The sequence below is a fragment of the Lagopus leucura genome, unplaced genomic scaffold (assembly GCF_019238085.1).
Source record: "Lagopus leucura isolate 7727_CA_CO unplaced genomic scaffold, USGS_WTPT01 Super-Scaffold_100030, whole genome shotgun sequence".
NCBI classification, from domain to species: Eukaryota; Metazoa; Chordata; class Aves; order Galliformes; family Phasianidae; genus Lagopus; species Lagopus leucura.
In genome coordinates this window covers 4,621,699-4,639,822 of record NW_024962281.1, presented here as the reverse complement: position 1 = coordinate 4,639,822, position 18,124 = coordinate 4,621,699, and the positions used below count along the sequence as shown (strand labels likewise).

The 18,124-nt window shown below is 48.2% G+C and overlaps 2 protein-coding genes across 18 annotated transcripts; one reads left to right on the top strand and one right to left on the bottom strand.

The window, feature by feature from the left end:
- Positions 1–2,369: 2,369 nt before the first annotated feature.
- HNRNPH1 (heterogeneous nuclear ribonucleoprotein H1) lies at positions 2,370–17,592 on the top strand. 12 transcript variants are annotated; one of them, XM_042881726.1, is made up of 15 exons: positions 2,370–2,385; positions 2,807–2,918; positions 9,377–9,436; positions 10,419–10,556; positions 11,243–11,398; positions 11,590–11,733; positions 13,184–13,322; positions 14,326–14,504; positions 14,699–14,770; positions 14,844–14,983; positions 15,148–15,283; positions 15,409–15,492; positions 15,598–15,669; positions 16,295–16,387; positions 16,803–17,592. In XM_042881726.1, exons 2-15 carry the CDS (start codon positions 2,870–2,872, stop codon positions 16,925–16,927), a joined length of 1,587 nt encoding a protein of 528 aa, XP_042737660.1. In that variant the 5' UTR covers positions 2,370–2,385; positions 2,807–2,869; the 3' UTR covers positions 16,928–17,592. The 12 variants fall into 12 exon arrangements, 11 of the variants coding, with proteins under 11 accessions (XP_042737660.1, XP_042737659.1, XP_042737664.1 ...); XM_042881725.1 differs by lacking the exon at positions 2,370–2,385 and adding an exon at positions 2,637–2,732; XR_006180950.1 differs by lacking the exon at positions 2,370–2,385 and having other exon boundaries at positions 2,638–2,918; positions 15,575–15,669; positions 16,803–16,893.
- LOC122185700 (deoxycytidine kinase 2) lies at positions 3,752–8,995 on the bottom strand. Of its 6 annotated transcripts, XM_042881740.1 has the most exons (7): positions 8,884–8,995; positions 7,946–8,061; positions 7,529–7,722; positions 7,161–7,308; positions 6,637–6,752; positions 5,099–5,198; positions 3,752–3,965 (listed from the first exon to the last, which is right to left on the bottom strand). In XM_042881740.1, exons 1-7 carry the CDS (start codon positions 8,981–8,983, stop codon positions 3,942–3,944), a joined length of 798 nt encoding a protein of 265 aa, XP_042737674.1. In that variant the 5' UTR covers positions 8,984–8,995; the 3' UTR covers positions 3,752–3,941. The 6 variants fall into 6 exon arrangements, 5 of the variants coding, with proteins under 5 accessions (XP_042737674.1, XP_042737672.1, XP_042737675.1 ...); XM_042881738.1 differs by lacking the exon at positions 8,884–8,995 and having other exon boundaries at positions 7,946–8,217; XM_042881739.1 differs by lacking the exon at positions 3,752–3,965 and having other exon boundaries at positions 5,054–5,198.
- Positions 17,593–18,124: the final 532 nt, after the last annotated feature.

Here is an 18,124-nt window from a genome sequence, read left to right as displayed (position 1 = left end):
CACACAGCATTCGGACCAGGATGAAGTGCTGTCATCCTTTCAGAGCAGGTATTTAGACTCTGATTGCTGGTTTTTGTTTTTGTATTTTTTTTCTTCTGTGATATGGCAGTCAATAGTAACAGAATTATTGGTGATTACTTTTTGCACTGCAGTAGTATCTCCAAAGTTCGGTTGGGGATCAGCATCTGCACCACTTCCAGACATGCAATATATCTTCGTTTGCTTAGATGCCTATAAAACACTTGAAGCAGAGCTGTAGAGTTCCTCTACTGTTTTGCTGTTCAGGAAAGAAACTTAAGAAACCTAACAAACAACAGTGTATGGCTAGTTCCAAGCAGAAATGTCCCGAGCAGGTAGCAAGCTTCAAAGAAGAGCTTTACTTTAGTCCTTTGGTCTAACTTAATACTTAACATTTCTGCCCAGCCTTGTGCATCTCTCTGCAGGCTGAATCAGAGCAGTCCATCCCCATTCACCATGAACTTCAGTGAGGATGTCACATAGGGCCGTGTTAATATTGAACAATTAATTTCTCCAGTCGGTTTCTACCCAAGAGGCCCCCCCTTTTTTGCCCATTTTCTACCAGATGGACTACAAAACTCAGCATGCTGATCTCCCTGTGCAGACTTGAACACAGCTTTATTTTCCTTCTGTTAATGAAAGTGGAAAAACGAGAACAGCTCCTGTTTCCACCAGCCTGCAGGTATGCTTTTTGCAGGAACAGGCCAGTGAAATTCTGAAGCTGAACAAAGCTCTTTTAGAGGAAAACAATTACCTGAAGCTGCAACTTGAGTTGCTGAAAGACATACTGACATGCAACAGCTCAACCATGCCTGTTGCAGGTGTAGGTGTCAGACTGCAAAAAACAAATGAACAAACAAACCAACACAGCAACAAAAACACAATCAACAACAGGTAAGCAGTCCTCCAAGAGATAGTGGAAGCAAGACCCAGAGGTCTGCACATTCATCGCTTCAAGAAACCTAATAAAATCCTACATCAAAAATTTCTAGCAAGATTTTTGTCCCCTCTCTCATGCTTTGCAAGTGCTCATATATTGTGAGGCTCCCCTTACTTGCAAAGGCACATCTCAGATATGGCAACACAAGAAAAGGGCTGCTGCCTTCAGTTGGCGATTCTTTTCAGTTTTCAAACACTACGTATATGTTGGTTAATTATAACTCTTCTGATAACTATTTCGATCTTTGCTTGCTTCTCTGCATGTCTGCCTTTCTGCTGTTCACTGCCACATTCTTCCTCCTGGTAGTGGCTGCATACAACACCTTGTTGGCTGTGTCAGCCCAGGCAGGCGTTTTGCCTGCTCTTGCAGTTACATATTTACAAAGAAGTCGCATGACCTTTATTGTAACACTAGGAGAGTATGCGTGTAGCAGAACTGCTTCCCAGTGTAAACACAGGAAGACTGCCATTTCCGAAGTGTCCTCTAAAGAGGAAAGTCAGAAAGCAGGCTTCAATAGGCATATGATCGAGACAGCATTCAATAGACCTGACCTTATTTATCACTGAAAACCCGAGTGCAAGAAACCAGACAGTGCAGCCCACTGCAAAGCTGCGCACTGCTGTGGATCGCATTGAGTACAGCAGAGAGCCAGCCCCAGTAATCAGATGCTGTAACAGAGACTAAAAAGGCCAGAGCAATAAAATGACACTTAGTAAATGAGCCTCAGCCTAAGTTTATTAACACTAATTAAAGGAGGACAAAAACGGCTGTCAGAAATGAAAACGTTTCGGTAGGGATCAGCGCAGGGGCTCACTGCACGTTGGCCGCTCAGTCAGGAAAGCTGCGAGGAGATGCCACAGCTGCGCAGTCCTAAGGTCAGCCCGTATCAGTCCCATCCCTCTGGCTCCTTCGCAGCTATTCAAAGCGACGCATTCTTTCTAACAGTACTTTCGCTAAGAGCTCTTTGCATCAACGCTCTACAGAAGGAGCAGGTCGGGCTAGGAGTGCCGCCGAGGGGCCGTGGAGAAAAAGGTCCGCGACGGAGTAGGGCCGGCCCGACGAGGGCTCCTCACGGCCCTTTCCGCCTCGCCCTGCCCTCCCCTCAGGGCTGTCCCCGCCTCACAACGCCTGCAGTCCCCTGAGCGCCGCCCCGCTGCAGCCAGGAGTGGCGCTGAGGAGGAGAGGGGCAGCTCTGCCCGTCCAGCTCCGTCGCGCGGGAGGCGGGGCCAGGACCGCTGACGACCGCAGTGCGCCGAGCCACCGCTCCCCGCCCGGCGCCGCGCAGCGCCGTGAGTGAGGGCGCGGGGCGGGGTTGGTTGGTGCGAGGCGGGCGGCGGGGACAAAGCGGCCGCCATCTTAGGTCTGCGGGCGGACGGCGGCGGCGAAACGGGTGCGCGGGGCTGAGCGCCCCCCGACTGCCCAGATCCGTAAGGCGAAGCGTGGGGCCGGAGCGCGCGAGCGGCCACAGCCCCCCGACCGCCAGGGGAGCCATTAAGAGATCATCCCCGCACCTCTCTTCCCCTTTCCTCCATCTTCTCCCCCCCCTGCAGCGAGCGGGACGTGATTGGTCGGTTTTAACTTGTCGCTCTGCCATTGGCCGGCGGCCGGCGAAGGGGTGGGGGCGGGCGGCGCGTGACGTCAGCGCGCAGCGCAGCGCGGCCGGCGGCTATTTATAGGAGCGGAACGGCGCTGCGCAGGAGCGAGCAGGCGGGTCGGGCCTTGGAGGGCCGGCGGTTCCATCGGGCTTCATCCCCGCGGGAATAGGGAACAAGAGGTCGGAAGGTTGCGATCCGCCTTCGCCGAAGCCTCTTTTTGGCGTTCGCTGAGCTTTTGTCTCCGTCTGTGCAGCGCTCGAGCGCCCCGTCAAGCTTTTATCTTCTTCTGGGCCCTGTCCAGAAAGGCGCGGCCGAGATGGACCCCTGTCACACCGAGGAGACCGAGGGCGAGATCCCCGGCTTGGGTAAGGCCGCGTGGCGGCGGGTAGCGGCCTAGAGCGGCGTCGCGTGAGGAGAAACCGGTGGGGGTGGGGCGACGGGTGGGGGAGGGGCGACCCGAGGCCCCGGCGCCGTGCGGCCCCCCCCCTCGTGTTGGCGCCTGCGGGCGGCGGGGCGCGTATGGCGCTGAGGGCCCGGTGCGGCCGCGTATGCCGCTCCCCCCTTCCCGCTTCCTCCTCCCTTCTCCCCCCCGCGCCGCGTGCGTCGTGGCGGTCGTTGAGCTCCGGGTGGAGGTTACGGGTTGAGGCGTCCGGCTGGGCGGCTTTGGAACGGGGAGGAAGGTTTGGGGGGGGGGGGGGGGGCCGGGGCGCCGGGGGGAGAGAGCGGTGCCGCGGGCGGGCGGGTTGCTGCGCGTTTGTTGTCCTGCCGACGGCTCCCCCCCGCTCCCTGCTGGCCTTGTGGTAAGGGGGGGAGGAGTGGGGGAAGGGGAATTCCGGTGATGGGGGAGATCGTAAACGAGGCACCCTTAAATGAGAGTTTGTTCCAGGTGTAATCCTTCTGGCTGCAGTAATGCCTGACCTTAAGTAGTGTAAATCCCTTGAAAACAGCCATTTAATGAAGCAGAAGTTGAAAGGAAAGGCTCAGGACGCCATAACAGTCTGATCTTAAAATGGTGAACTATGCCAATTATTGCAAAACAACCCTCCCCGGCGCCTGGTATCTATATTTACCGGTTGTCAGTTGCTGATAACCACTTAACTCCTCTGTGCTTGGAGCCAGATACCAGCCTGTGTTATTTTAAAAATGTTTATTAAAGAGTAGAGAATATACACAAAATGAAATACATTATCAAGGCACTCTGTATTTTTCTTTAAAATACACAGTAAAGTCTGTCTAAAAAAAAACACAGTTCAAACAAACAAAACTACTTTTCTGAGGTTTATAAGTTATACTGACAGTACATCTAGTTTAGCTAGAATGTTGAAGACCACGTGACTGTTTGGTTTAACTCTTGAGTTCCAAGCATTTCATGTACGTCTTAATTCTTCTTAAGAAGTCAGGAAAGATTTGATCTGTGGAAACAAAAGCGTATGTTTAACATGTTTTAAAAAGAAATGGCAGAACACCAGAAGTTTCTCCCTTTTCTGAAGGAACAAAGGAGGTGTTACTGTACTCCTTCTGTATGCTGGTCTCCAGTGCTGTTTTGCCTCTACATACAACTCATCTACATATAATTCGTGATCTGAAATGCCTTTTACTATAATTAGTACTAGGTAGACTTGAGTAACTTAAATAATTCATTAGAAAGATAGGGAAGGTAGCTTTACAGTATATTGTTCCATTAAAGAAAAATGGATATGCCTTCACTAAGTAGCTCTTCCTCAGGAAAAAGGGGATTGTCTGAAAATCGAGCCAAGCTCTGCTGTATTTTCCATAGTGGAAGATGCAAATTCATAGCAAACACCACCATGTTACGTTGACTGAACATTATGCACCCAAGCATAGATTTAGATTCAAACATTCATCTTTAGCATTGGTGACCAGAACAAGACAGAAAAGTAGTTCCTAGGATTTCTTTTGCTGTGGACTGGGTGCACAGTAGTTAGCTACAGCAGAGTGCTTTAGGGCATTTATTCCCTGATCTTGTCTTTCCTCAGAACTAGCAAACACCATTTTGTCTGGTGAACTCAGTGTTTCTTCTGATGGCTGTTGGATTTCTGTGTTCCTACTTGAAGTGTCACATCGTGCACACAGACCTGCACACATCTTTGTTTCTCAGATATGTTGTGCTGTCCGTGGACACCCTTGATATTTGAAGGAGCACAAGTAGCTCTGATCTGACTAGGAGTTTTCTAAAGGCATCATGGATGGCATGAATTGCATGCTACCGCTGTGTCAACTGTTTAATGAATGGTGTGGCAGTGCAGACTTGGCAGGGAGCGGTCAGTCTGACTGGCCTCCACAACTGCCCCCCTTTAAAAAATAGTCATTTCTCCCTTGAACTGCTTCAAGTAAGGGATTAAATGGTTTTGTAGAGGAAAATTAAATGCATCTTCCTCATCTGTGTGATGAAGAGGGCCAATTGTAGAAGCCCCAGATTACTACTACATAATTCTGTATTTTGAGTTTTTAAGGTAATACATTAAAAATCATAAAATTCAATAACTTCCAATTGTTACTGCAGGAGAAAACATATAATATTTACCTCATCAATCAGGTACTCCTGTTTAATTTTATCATTTTTAAAATCTTCATTGACATCCAAAACAAGAATAGGAATCTCCTTAAGGTTCTCAAAATCAACTCTGTTAAAAGATGAACATAGCTTTACAAATTACTTTATATAAAGCTTTACTCACACGGTGTTCTAATTGCTTTCCAAGGCATCTCAGATTACGACGTACACCTGGGATGTTGATGACTTTGGTATAAAGCCCTGTCCTTAATCACTCATCTGCACTGCATCACTGTAACGTACATTTCATAGGACTGGCTCTTGGTAGGAAGAGGAAAAACGTTCTTTATGCTTCTCTACCTCATTCTTTTTGCTGTGGAGCCAACTATCAGGAATCCAATTTTTATAAGAGGGAGTGAATGTTTTCCTCTGAAGTACCTCTTGCCCTGTGTGGCCCCCACCACCTTTGTAGTTAGCTGCTAATCCATTTACCAAGATGAAGTTTTAAAGCTTCCTTTTGGGAATGACCTCTAACAGGTTCTAAGACCTGTGTTTAAAGGGGGCTGAACAGCATTCTAACTTGTATTAAAAATACAGGAAATGTTTGCTCATGGGTTTGGAATGAGTACACAATGTAAATGTTATAATTCCACAACACTGCAATACATTCTTGTCTCCTGAACTCTTGGGTCATCCTACATGAATTCTAGACTTAGTAAAAGCAGATGTGCCTGTTCAGCTTAACGTACTTTTCTTGGAATTGTTTTGCATCTGTTAGTACACCATCTGGAAGTAGTTTTGTTTATTTCAGCTGAAAAGTCACGCTTGCCTACCAGGAATATCCTGAACTCTTCTATGATTTTTTTTTTTTTCCTCCTGTTGTTGCAATGGACTTAATATGCTGATGTCATTTATTACTGCTGCAGTCAGTAATAAATGTTTAACCTCTTGTTTTGCATTCAGTACACTACTTCAGGTTCTTATAGGGAAAACCTGAAGTTAGCATTTATGTCCAGCTAATTCCTATGTGGGGAAAGCTGATAAGTATGACTCAGTAAGAGTCTGGGGGGGGAAAAAAGACGTGCAGAGATAGCTTAGTCACTGGCATGTTTCCTTCATACAAGGGACTGCCAGAAGCCTTTCTGATAATTGCTTGTTTTGAAGCTAGGGTTAGTATTTAAACCTTGCTGAGACACAGTCACCCAAGTTTAAAGGTAATCAGGACTTTACCTTCGCTTACATTGGAAGTTGCTTAGTAAGGAATTAGCCACTGAGTCCAATTTCAACCGCCCTATTTCTATGTACTTCCAGTTCTAAGCTTAAGGAATTGCTGGAGAAAAATCACAACTAGAATAGCTTTTCAGTTGAAGCTAATGCTTAAGTCATTCCAACCATGCCCGAGTGAAACTAGAGATGGATCTCAGGCTTTTTTCTACTTTCTGATTGATAGTAAAAACTTGCTTATAAGTTGAAATGAGAATTAGCTGGTAGTTGTCTGGTTCCTCATGGCAACAGGTTATTTAAGCAATTTTGCCCACAGTAGTGGTCCAGGGGAAACAGGCTCCTACCTCATACTTCTTTCATACAGCCACGTCTCATGTTTATAGTGGAGGTTTTCCAAGTACTCGAGGTCAATTCCTTCCTCCTCTTTTCTTCCCCTCTTCTGTAGCCTTTCCATGCATTTCTGAAAAATTGCAAGCCTGAATGTTAATGTATTAAAGTAGTCATTAAATCAGAACCATTAATGTGTAACATGAAAAATTACGAAGGTTTCAAAAGCATTGGACATCAGTGAGCATTAATTTGAATGCTTGGGTGAGTCAAAAGTCAACAGTTCTTACTGAAAGATTCTTTCCTTCCCATACGCTGTTGTTGAAGTACAGCTTTAAAATGAGCTTTGGCTGCTTAGTGACTAGGAGATAATAGCAAAAACAGCGTTTGTAGGCTTCAGAAAGGATATGTTTAATTTGGTCTCTAAAGCAAATCTGAGTTTACTGAAGGCTTCCTGTTACTTTTGGAGAAGAAAATGCTGGTTCAGTGTGTTAGTGTGTGAAGTCACTGCAGTATGTCATACATATATACTTCAGCATACCTGAGGTGTGGTCCTTAGGTAGATCATCCCATCCAGTTCTATTTCAGATTGAAACTGATTTAAAAGCCATGTGTGCCAGTCCTGATAGATAGCCCACTCTGTTTCATTGATGTTTCCAGATTCAAACAGGTTAGAAGCAAACACATACCTGCAATGAAAGACACTAGTGTCATGGTAGGAATAACATAAGTGAACTTTGTAAGTACTTCCCATCAGAATCAGTACTGAGAACATCAGTGACATAGACCTACATCTGCAATGCTCCCTACATCATTGAGCTCGTGCCTGTTGGTTAAAACTGCTTCTTACAGATAATAGTTAAAGTGTTGAAGCTGTTACTCTGAGCTCTTGTTGCATTGGATCATTACCTGTCACTGTACACAGATCTCTCAAAAAATTGCACTGGATGTTCTGCTTCATGCAGCTTGGCTGAAATGGGTTTCAGTTGTGCCCTTACTCGGCTCAAGCAGGCATAAGTCTGAAAAGTATAAGCCCATCTTGTAGGTTTATCGTACAGCATTTGAAGTAGGTTTCCTCCACTTTTCTGAGAAGTTGAAAGTTCCTAGGGGAGAAGAGAGAAGACTTTCATAGGGCTTCATAGGCTTTTATTCCTTCCTTAATGTCTCTTAAGAAAAGCACAGTGGGAATGACTGAATGGTCTTGGGAGGAAACAGCATCTCTAGAAACTAAGTACAGGTGAATTTTGGCACGTTTTCCTTGGTGAATGACTTCAGTTTTCCTCCCATGCCCACCTTTCCTTGGGCCCCCCGGCACAGCACACCCACCTCGCACTCATCCTCGCTGGTCTGGATGTTGCACCACTTGGCGATGGGCTCGGGGATCACCTCCCACTCATCGCTGTGTTTCTCCAGCAGCCTGACAAGTGTAGACTTTCCGGCTGCTGCAAAAGATTCGTAAAATGCAGAGTGTGTGAACTGGGCTGTTGTGGCGGATAGGATAGTGGCAGCTGTGAGCTTTCTTGAGACCGCAGGCTGCGTTTGTGCAGTGCTGGGCATGCAGAGCTGCGTGTGCACGGCCCTGCCATCGCATCTTGGCAGCTGCTCGGAGCAGGGCCAGGCGCAGGCTCGGGTACGTTCTGAGAAAAAGGCGCTAATCTGCAGCGCCGGGGCTGGGTCCGGGCGATAAGGAGGTAACGGGGCCCTCGTGGGGCCGCCCGCGCCGCCATTTTAGGAGCAGGCAGTGCCGCGTTGTTGGCGGGCTGGCGGGGCAGAGCGGGGCGGCTGCGCCTGCGCGGTGCTGGGGGGGGGGGGGGGGGGAGAAAGCCGCGCGCATGCGCGATTAAATGGCCAGCTGGCGGCGGCTGAGCGCTGGTGTGCAGCGCCGCTTGCGGGCGGGAACTCCCGAGCGCGGTAACGGGTGGAGGCTCGCAGCTGCTTCCAGGTGGATGCGGCCGCGCCGAGAGAAGCCGTGTTGTTATAGCGCCCGGCGGCACCGCTGAGGTACATAACAGGGACGGAATGCATCTGTCCTGGACGGCCGGCGGCTGCGGATGGTGGAACGCAGTGCCTCCGCCTCTGGTGGTGGTGCCGCTTCCGAGCGGCGCACGGATGCAGCGGGGCTCACCCGCCGGTGCTTCACAGCACGGCTCCTCCAGCGCAGTCCGGCTCTTTGCCATTAACCCATTCCCCCTCGCCGCTGTTCCTTCACCCGCTGGGATGGGGAAAAGGCGCTCCCACACAAACATCCCCCCCGCCCCGCTCACCGATATTGCCCTCGATGGAGATCTTCCTGAAGCGCTTCTGGAAGCTGGAGTCCAGCTCGGCGGCGGGGCCGCGGCGACTCCTTTTGGCGGGAGTGGACATGGCGGGAGCGGCGCTGCGGCTGCGGCCCGCTTTAAGGCTCCCGCCGAGCGCTGGGCGGGCTCTGCGCTGCCCGCCCCTCCCATTTATTTCCCGCTCTAATTTGCATCACCCTTTGCAAGTTCCCCGTGCTGGCGGCTCCGTATCGGTGTACGTGCCCCGCTCCCCGCGCGGCTACCGGATTGGGTTCTGTGGGCGCGCGGTTGGACGCGGCACGTGCCGTGTGAGGGGCTGCTGTTGGCGCCGGTAACTCTGTTGTCTCCGACAGAGAGGTGCAGGGCGGAACTAGCTAGGGCCAGTGTGTTTGGAGGAGATGGGAGGGATGGATATTTTCCTTTACGTTATGATAATTGTGACCCGTGTCTCTTCTTTCCCCATCTCCTACAAACACACCAGGCTTCAGTGACCGAAGCGAGCAGATTGTTTCACGTGGTGTAGCGTCAGCCTTTGAAGCTGGTAAGTGCCGGTTCCCGCACACCCCCGCTCGGTCAGAGCTCTCCACACGCCGTGTCGGAGGGGGTCGGGTGGCGGCGGTGCGGCCCGGCGGGAGGCCGGGGGGGGGGGGGGGCCCGCGGCCCGCGGGGCATGCGCAGTGTGGAGAGTGGCGCTCAGAGGCGCGTGCGCGCAGGCCCGGCCCGCGCTCTGCGCGGGAGCGAGCGCCTTGGCTTTGTTCAGCGCAGCAGGCAGGCAACGCATGCGCACAAACCGTGGGGGAGGGGGAGAAGGAAGGCGGGAGGGGGAGCGTAGATTAGCGAGGACGCATGCGCAACTTGGCGGGAGCGGCGCGGGGAACGTCTGCGTAGGGGGTTTGTGTCCCGGGGCGGCCGAGCGTGGCGGCGCTACAGAGCATGCGCAGGCGGGGGGGGGGGGCCGAGAGGCTCCCCGATTGGCGGCGCGGGGCGCGTGCGCGCCGTCCCAGCCACGCCGAGGTTGCGGCGAGCGGCGCGGCCCGTTCCGGTGGCCACACGTCGGGCTCCCGCCGAGCTCCGGGCTCTGAGCCGGGAAGGAGTGCGGCAAGCGTCGGTGGGGGCTGCCGGACGTCGGGCCCGCCCGGGCGGTGCGTGGGGTCGGGGTTCTTTGTGCGGCGGAAGGCCCGGCCCAGCGGAAGCGGGAGTACCCGCCGCCATTTCCTAGCGCGCTCTCGCCACAGGCTCGCCCGCTTGCTGCCGCCTGACTGGGACTAGGCGCTCTCCGGACAGCGGATCAGGCTCGGAGCCCTAGAACCACCGCGGAGCCCCACCATGTGTGCGTGCGGGGATGGGGGCTGGGCGCGGGCAGGTGGGCGGGAGCGGCTCTGTGTGTGTGAGGCGGGCAGCGGTCCGAGGTAGAGGAGGCTTGAGGGGGAGGGCTGGGCCGGGGGTCCGCCGGGCGCTCTGAGGGGTGCGGGTGGTGGCCATGCTTTGCAGCGGCTCAAAAAGACTGCTTTGGTCTTGTGCAGCCACCACTGAGACCGAGGCGGAGCCAAACCTGACCTCCAATGTGATGCTGAACACGGAGAGCAGCGAGGGATACGTGGTGAAAGTGAGGGGGCTGCCCTGGTCCTGCTCCACGGAGGAGGTGCAGAGGTTTTTCTCTGGTAAGTGAAACAAGTCAGGCTTTAGGGGGCTGGCATTCTTTGGGGTTTCTCTAGGTGCGCTGCAGCTGGTGGGTGAAGGAAGTTCAGGGTACTTCAGTAGCCAGCAATGTTCGTGAAGCAAGAGCCCCAGCCAGGATGCAGTGTAGAAAGCCATGCTTCTCAAGCAGGAACTGATCAAATGTAGCTAAGGGAGCTGCTGGAATACTTATAGCTCTTTTTGAGCCGCCAGGGTAGAGAATCTTCTATTTGAATGAAAATTCCTTACTGCAAGCTTAATTAAAGTAGTTTTTGATACTGTTGTAACTAGCTGACTATTTCAGGAATTTGATGCATTAGATCTGATCCTGACTTTGTTCATTATGCTCCATTTGATTGTTACTACTTATCTCAATCTGTGCTGACTAGAAAGTCTGTCAGCTGTGATCAAAGGCATATTTAACTTGACTTGAGGCAGCACAACATCTTTCTAAAAAAAAGGTAAAGTTAATCTTTAGTCTTGAGCAGAAGAATAAGTTGATTTTAGCTAGGCCCTCAATTAAAGAAAAAAAAATGCCCTATTTCAACAGGAACACTGTTACCTTACACAATTTCAGTTATTTGCTTCCTTTTGGAATGTCTGAAGCTTATAAAGCTACCGCATTCTTCTAACAACTAAATTAATGGGGCTTCTTGTTTCTGTTTTTCAGACTGCAAAATTCTGAATGGAGCTTTGGGTATTCGTTTCATCTACACAAGGGAGGGCAGACCAAGTGGAGAAGCATTTGCTGAACTTGAATCAGAAGAGGATGTGAAATTGGCACTGAAAAAAGACCGAGAAACAATGGGACACAGATATGTTGAAGGTTTGATTTGGTCTAGTAACTGACTAGATGTATTTGTTTTTGGTGGGTTTTGGTAATCTGTTCCGTCTCTAAAGTGCATGTGGAAGGACAAATGGACTTCTGTTGTATCATAAGTTGACTAGTTTCGAGGCAAATGGCTTTAAAAAGAGCTGAGCGTTCCTCAATGCATTAATTCTAAGTGCCTTTTACAGTTTTCAAGTCAAACAACGTTGAAATGGATTGGGTTCTGAAGCATACTGGTCCCAACAGCCCTGATACGGCTAATGATGGTTTTGTACGTCTTAGAGGACTCCCATTTGGCTGTAGTAAAGAAGAAATTGTACAGTTTTTTTCAGGTATGTGGGGTAAAAGTACTAGCTGTAGCAGTAATGGTTAATGCTAAAAGGAGAAACAACAACAAACGACTAACAAAACCAGCAACCAAAAAAAGAAACACCCCCCAAAACAAAAATGCACTCCTGGCTGCCCAGTAATACCTCCAGCAGCATGCTGATCTGCATTAAGAGCAAATAAGCAGTTGCCAATTAATAATCTGGATTCATGAGATAATTTCTTAAGTATTTATTTGCTAAATAACTCAGGTATCTTGCAGAAGCTGTCCTGATCCATAGGTGTGGTGTTCCAAGGAGGGATAGTAGGAAATGTTTTTCTGAAGCACAGATGAACGATTCAAGTGGAAAGAGATTTCCTCTCCGCCTTAGCTAGTTCATGTGCTGGTTCTGGCTTCCTCTGTGAAGGTAGAGGAGGGCAGTGCATTTTGCCACTGATTTCTTAGAAAAAAAATATGGATTTCCTACTGAAAAATACCCCAGGTAAAAACAAACAACAGCAAAGCCATCCAGCTGAACTGTGCTGAAGTAGAGCTTTTCCCGTGCCCGTCCCGCTTCCCTTGGTGTTGAATAGCTTAGTCGTTTCTGATGGAGAGAGAATGCCTTGCTGACTCTAATTTTCACTTTCTTGCAGCTGTTGTGTATATTCTTATTTTCTTAGCGATGGGATGCTGTTGTAAATACTAAGAATGAAATCTGTTCTCCTGTTTATGATCAAAAGTGTCAGTTTTTGCAGTAGTAACTACCTACTGTCTAACTGTAAATGCTACGCGTGGCTAGACTGTGTTATTAGCAGCCTTTAGATGACTCAACCTGTTGTCTTTCTTTTAAAGTATTCAAAATACTGCTATGAGTTCTGAAAGCTTTACTGTATTCTGAATTAGCAGTTCCAAAGTGTACATTTTAACTTTGCTGTGGTTAAATTATTTAATCTTCAAAGACTGTTAAATGTGCTTAGTATCTGAAGTGTGCCTCTTGTGTTCGTTAGCTAATACTTTTGAAATTCATGATTTCTCTTAATTGAGCACTGAAACTTAACATTTGTGTGATTATTTTACTTGACTGACTTAAATAGTTCTGTGAAGTTGTTTACCTTGATGTGTTTGAATCTGTTACGTTGAAAAGTTCATCTTAAAATCAAATACTTTCACAGAGTTGAAAAGATTTGTACAGTGTAACCTTCTTAATGCACCCTGCCTCAGATGCCTTTTCTGAGGAGTTATTTTTGACGCTCAGAACTTGTCTGTGCTCTGCAGGGTGGATTAAGAACACAGAATGGTATGTGGTGATACATTTCTTCTGTTTACGTGCTTTTTCCTCTAGTGTTCTAGAATCAACATACCATTCGTTTACAAATGCTGAACTTCTGGTGTATTTAAAGCTATAAGAAAACTCATGACTGGGCTTGTGATGTTAATATTGCCCCCTACTGGGGTTATTTGTCCTTGGGTTGAAGGGTTGGAAATCGTGCCAAATGGGATAACATTGCCGGTGGACTTCCAGGGGAGGAGTACGGGGGAGGCCTTCGTGCAGTTTGCTTCACAGGAAATAGCTGAAAAGGCTCTAAAGAAACACAAGGAAAGAATAGGGCACAGGTGGGGATGGATGGTTGGTTGGATATGTCGCTTTTCTTATGGTAACCAATTAAATCCATATTCTCTCTTCTGAAAATGTTCGTGTCCAAACAAACACATTATTTTGGTCTCTAACTTGGTCATCAGTTAAAGGCACTGACTGACGTGCAGTGTGGCACAGGCTGTCTGCACTGACTGAAAATTGAAATTGGGCTCAGCTTGCGTGCTTTGAAAACGTGGTGGTTCTGAGGAGTGCAAAACCAGTAGCTTGAGAGTGGCAAAGTTGAGAGACTATGGCTTTAACTTCTCCAATAGCACCAATTATATCTCTAGCTCTAAAGTCACGCACAGTACTCTTATTACCATAAGAAAATGTGATAATTTCTAAACTTGTTTTATAAATTGAAATGTAACGAATTTTCTTACTGTATTAATCTTCCATGTGATAAGCATAGCTTTCAAGAAATTGTCACAAAGGGTTTTTATTCTATTTTACTTGTGACTATTTTTCATTGAAGCATGCACTTCTTGCCTACGCTGAATCACTGAAGCATAGGCTGGGTTCATTAGCACATGCAGAGCTTTTTGTAGCATCCTGATGGGTTAAAATCGTGGTGGAGATCAGGTTTTTAACCCTCTACTTGTATTGCCACATGAGCAAAACAGTGCTGAGTTGAGTGGACGTCCGTCCCTCCTGTGTTTTCTTGACTAACACTTTAAATTTGGGGGAGGGGGTGGGGATTCAGTCTCGCTCCCCCGCCCTTAAGGGTGGGATACTGTGAGGTATGAGGAGCACATGAACCCTTCAGTAATTGTAATTTCTTGAAAAGATACTGATTTAAAAGTAACGTAGGGTTTTTTATTGTTCGTAGTATGTCATTGCCTGTATAATGTAAAGAAACCTGGCTTAAAATACGCTGCCAGTTTCAAGGCTCTGACTGAATGTCTTGCTTTATTGTGAAATTGTAAGGTCTTCTGTGGAAGGAATGAGAGACTGACTACTGCCTGTGGCAACAATTTTTAGGTACATTGAGATCTTCAAGAGCAGCCGGGCAGAGGTGCGCACTCACTACGACCCTCCACGCAAGCTGATGGCGATGCAGAGGCCAGGTCCCTACGACAGGCCTGGTCTCACCCGCGGATATAACAGTCTTGGTAGAGGAAGTGGCTTGGAGAGGATGAGGCGCGGTGCTTACGGAGGAGGTGAGTTTGTGAGGCCCAGGGCGAGCTGCAGGTCGGGAGGCAGCAACGCCTGGAGCTGAGGTCTGGTTTGTATGCGGGTCTGGCTTTATTTCTTCGGGAAGAAACAGAACTTCTGGTCGCGTTGTGTGCGGCGTGTTTGTGTGCATTGGACATTCCTGCAGTTGAAATGATCATGTTGTCCTATCTACTTGCAGGTTATGGAGGTTATGATGACTACAATGGGTATAACGATGGCTATGGTTTTGGTTCTGATAGATTTGGGAGAGGTAAGCTATCTCTAATAGGAATTGTAACTAACCTTCAATACATATAGAACAGAAACTTAAATACATCTGAAAGACCTAGAATGGACTCTCTTCTCTGCAGGAATGTCGGACCACAGATACGGCGACGGGACGTCCACCTTCCAGAGCACGACTGGCCACTGTGTCCACATGAGAGGTCTGCCCTACAGAGCGACGGAGAACGACATCTACAACGTGAGTTCACACCTGCTGCTCTCTGAAGCCCTGGGGTGCTGCACTTGTTGGTGCGGGTGGTAACCGTGCTGCTGCTCAGCAAGTGTTCCTGCACAGAGAACGACTTGCTGTGAAACCAAACTGCTATATTGGTGCATTTTAATCTCTTTGTGTTTTGTATGTAGTTCTTCTCACCTCTGAACCCTGTACGAGTACACATTGAAATCGGACCAGATGGCAGAGTGACTGGAGAGGCAGATGTTGAATTTGCTACTCACGAGGATGCGGTGGCCGCCATGTCCAAAGACAAAGCAAACATGCGTAAGTGTGACTGCTGTAATACGCAGCTCTGTGCCGTACCTCCTGGAAGTGGGATGCCAAGCATTCTGCAGCCTTTCTTGCGGTGGGACTGTGAATTTGGTGTCAAGCACTCTCTTTTCTTTCAGAACACAGATATGTAGAGCTCTTCTTGAACTCAACAGCAGGAGGAACTGGTGGTGCCTATGGCAGCCAGATGATGGGAGCAATGGGTATGTGTGAACAGTCTGACTGTCCTCGTTACATGAAACTTAATGTTTAATGATACTAATAAAGCTGGCTAATCTTGCTCAGCTTCTGCTTATTCTGAAATACAGCATTTTATCTTAATCACACAGTCAAGGAGTCTGAAGGAGTGGTTCAGGATTGGAACACAAGCACATTGGCAGGTATGCAAGCCTTCGGAGTATTCCCATTTTCTGGTTTCTTAGAAACCTTAAAGTGGAGCACCTTAAAATGGGGGGTGGTGTTTTGGGATTTCTTTGAGGGGGGGAGCTGGGTATCTATGGATATAGTAGTATTTTAATCACAGAATGTCTAGAAAGTAATGCTGATGTTTTATCTATGGAAAGGTTCTGTAAGAGTACATGTAGACAAGAAGTAGGTGAAGAACAGTGGTTAGAAAGCTTAAGGAGCTCCTGTCAGGACTGTAGACAAAAGCAACTCCAGGTGCTGAGTTAGTGTCCTGCACAGGGCAGGTGTTACAGCAGGCTGTGATGTGCTCCAGATAACAGATCTGTCCCACAGTGTGGAGCGGGATTATGGAAGTTAGGCAGCAGAAGCTGCAAGAGTAAACCCTCTTGTGCTTGGAAACGAGTGCTTGCCATACTTCTTAAAGCTTCTGTTGCTGCTTGGTTATAGGAATATTTTTTTCAAACTCAGCTATTTGTTTGGAACTGGTTACGTTATCTATTTAGGAGGAGGTTACCTAGGCTAAAGAGTGAGCTGCTTCCAGAGCATGTGGGACTGTTGGTGATGGGCTGGTTTGTAACGTTTGTATCCTTCTCTTGAAAGGAAGCCAATCCAGCTACGGTGGCCCAGCTAACCAGCAGCTGAGCGGGGGCTACGGAGGCGGCTATGGTGGCCAGAGCAGCATGAGTGGATACGGTAAGGCTCTGTTTGCTGCCTTTGTGGGAGAAGCTTGCTAAATCGTTATTCTGAAGTGGATCAGGAATGCCAGTCTCCAGACTTCCTAACAGGCACTGTGGTACTGGAGACGCCCTGGTGTACATGCAGCAGAGTGAATTGGTGGGGAAGGAATGGGGTACTCTGCACAGAAGAGTAATAGAAAATGCTGAGGCTCTTGGAAGGGGGAGGGGGGGGAGGTGTTGGCTCACAGCAAAGCGGTCCAGTTTTGGATAGGGAGCTTTAAGCTGTGGCTCTCAGCATGGAGCGGAGGAGTTGCTGTGTGCAGTGTGGAGCTTGAGAGCCAATGGCCGCGGCTGCTGTGTGGTGTGGTGCCGTGGTGCTGTGTGGTTTGGTGATGTGCTGTTTAGTGACGTGCTGTTTGGTTTCCACCCAGACCCGAGCAGTCAGGGCGCCATGAACAGCAGCTACTACAGCAGTGGGAACCGCGCGTCCATGGGAGTGAACGGCATGGGCGGGATGTCCAACATGTCCAACATGAGTGGTGGCTGGGGAATGTAACCAACGGCTGACTTTTGGTCACATCTTTTTTTAAAAAACAAAAAAACAAAAAACTAAGTTTAACAGTTTTGCAATACGAGCTTGTGATTTATGCTTTACTGTAAGTGAAATCAGGATTGTTATTTTAAACCTTTCGGGTTCAGTATTTTTGAACATACAGAATGAACTTTCATCTAGGATGTAATAACCCAGCTGAGCAGAGATGATAACTGTTAAACAACTCAGAGCGTTTCTCAAGTTAGTTTTGTTGTAGGAGTGTATTTAAGCAGTAAGCGTATTTAGGTTAAAGCTGTTTGGATTATGTTAAATGTTGCTCTTATACCATATTACATCTGACACTGTTTTGAATACATGTTGAAAAAAACATGCTTTTTTGTAAAGAAACAATATAGGAGCTGTGTCTGAAATTCCAAGTGAACATTTGGCATGTTAGTTCTAGTTTATTTCTTTTAATACCCTGTAAGGCACGTTAAAGCTTTTTTTTTTAAGTTAATGGGGGAAACGTGTTGAGACGCAATACGGCTACTTTAGGATTTCGGTCTTGGTGTTCGTATACAATTCTGAGGCCTTGATTTAATCTTTCATTGTATTGTGATTTCCTTTTTAGGTGTATTGCGCTAAGTGAAACTTGTTAAATAAATCTTCCTTTTAAAAACTGGAACTCATTTCTTCTTGAACTTCTGCCTCTTATCTGTACCACAGAAGTTGAGATGCTGCTTTGTAGTCAATAATTGTGCTACTCCGTGTCTGCTGGGAGTTACTGGGACTGGCTGGAGGAGCGAGGAAGCTGTGGGGCCTTGTGGGATGTAGAAGTGACGACTGTTTCCCAGCCACAAGCAGTTAGTGAAGGAAGGTGCGTCCTGTTGGGGTGGGGGCTACAAACTGCAGGAGTTCAGAACACCACAGAGCCTGATGTTGGCTGCCTAACGTGGTTGTGAAGTTGCAGAGAGGGCTGGGGGATAACTGTGTACGTAGCTACAGGCATCGATGCTGGATCAATGGACTTTGCAGCTTAGTGCAGCCGTGTTTCAATAAATTCAATTTGTCAAACTCCATGCTCACAGATGTGGTTTTATAAACAGTTCAAGCTTAGTGACAGCTGAAGCTTCCTCTGAAGGGCTGCCCTGCTCCCAGCCATGCTCACTGCCTGCAGTATTCAGTAGTACTGAAATCTGTTTCGGTCTGTATTTCTAAGCC

Excerpts from the sequence above, each read along its gene's own strand:
- HNRNPH1 (XM_042881726.1), top strand. The coding sequence starts at position 2,870 with ATGGACCCCTGTCACACCGAGGAGACCGAGGGCGAGATCCCCGGCTTG. Across the intron at positions 13,323-14,325 it reads AAGGAAAGAATAGGGCACAG|GTACATTGAGATCTTCAAGA; the intron begins GTGGGGATGGAT and ends AACAATTTTTAG. Across the intron at positions 14,505-14,698 it reads GCGCGGTGCTTACGGAGGAG|GTTATGGAGGTTATGATGAC; the intron begins GTGAGTTTGTGA and ends ATCTACTTGCAG.
- LOC122185700 (XM_042881737.1), bottom strand. The coding sequence starts at position 8,176 with ATGCCCAGCACTGCACAAACGCAGCCTGCGGTCTCAAGAAAGCTCACA. Across the intron at positions 7,723-7,945 it reads CCAGCGAGGATGAGTGCGAG|GAACTTTCAACTTCTCAGAA; the intron begins GTGGGTGTGCTG and ends CTTCTCCCCTAG. Across the intron at positions 7,309-7,528 it reads AGATCTGTGTACAGTGACAG|GTATGTGTTTGCTTCTAACC; the intron begins GTAATGATCCAA and ends CTTTCATTGCAG.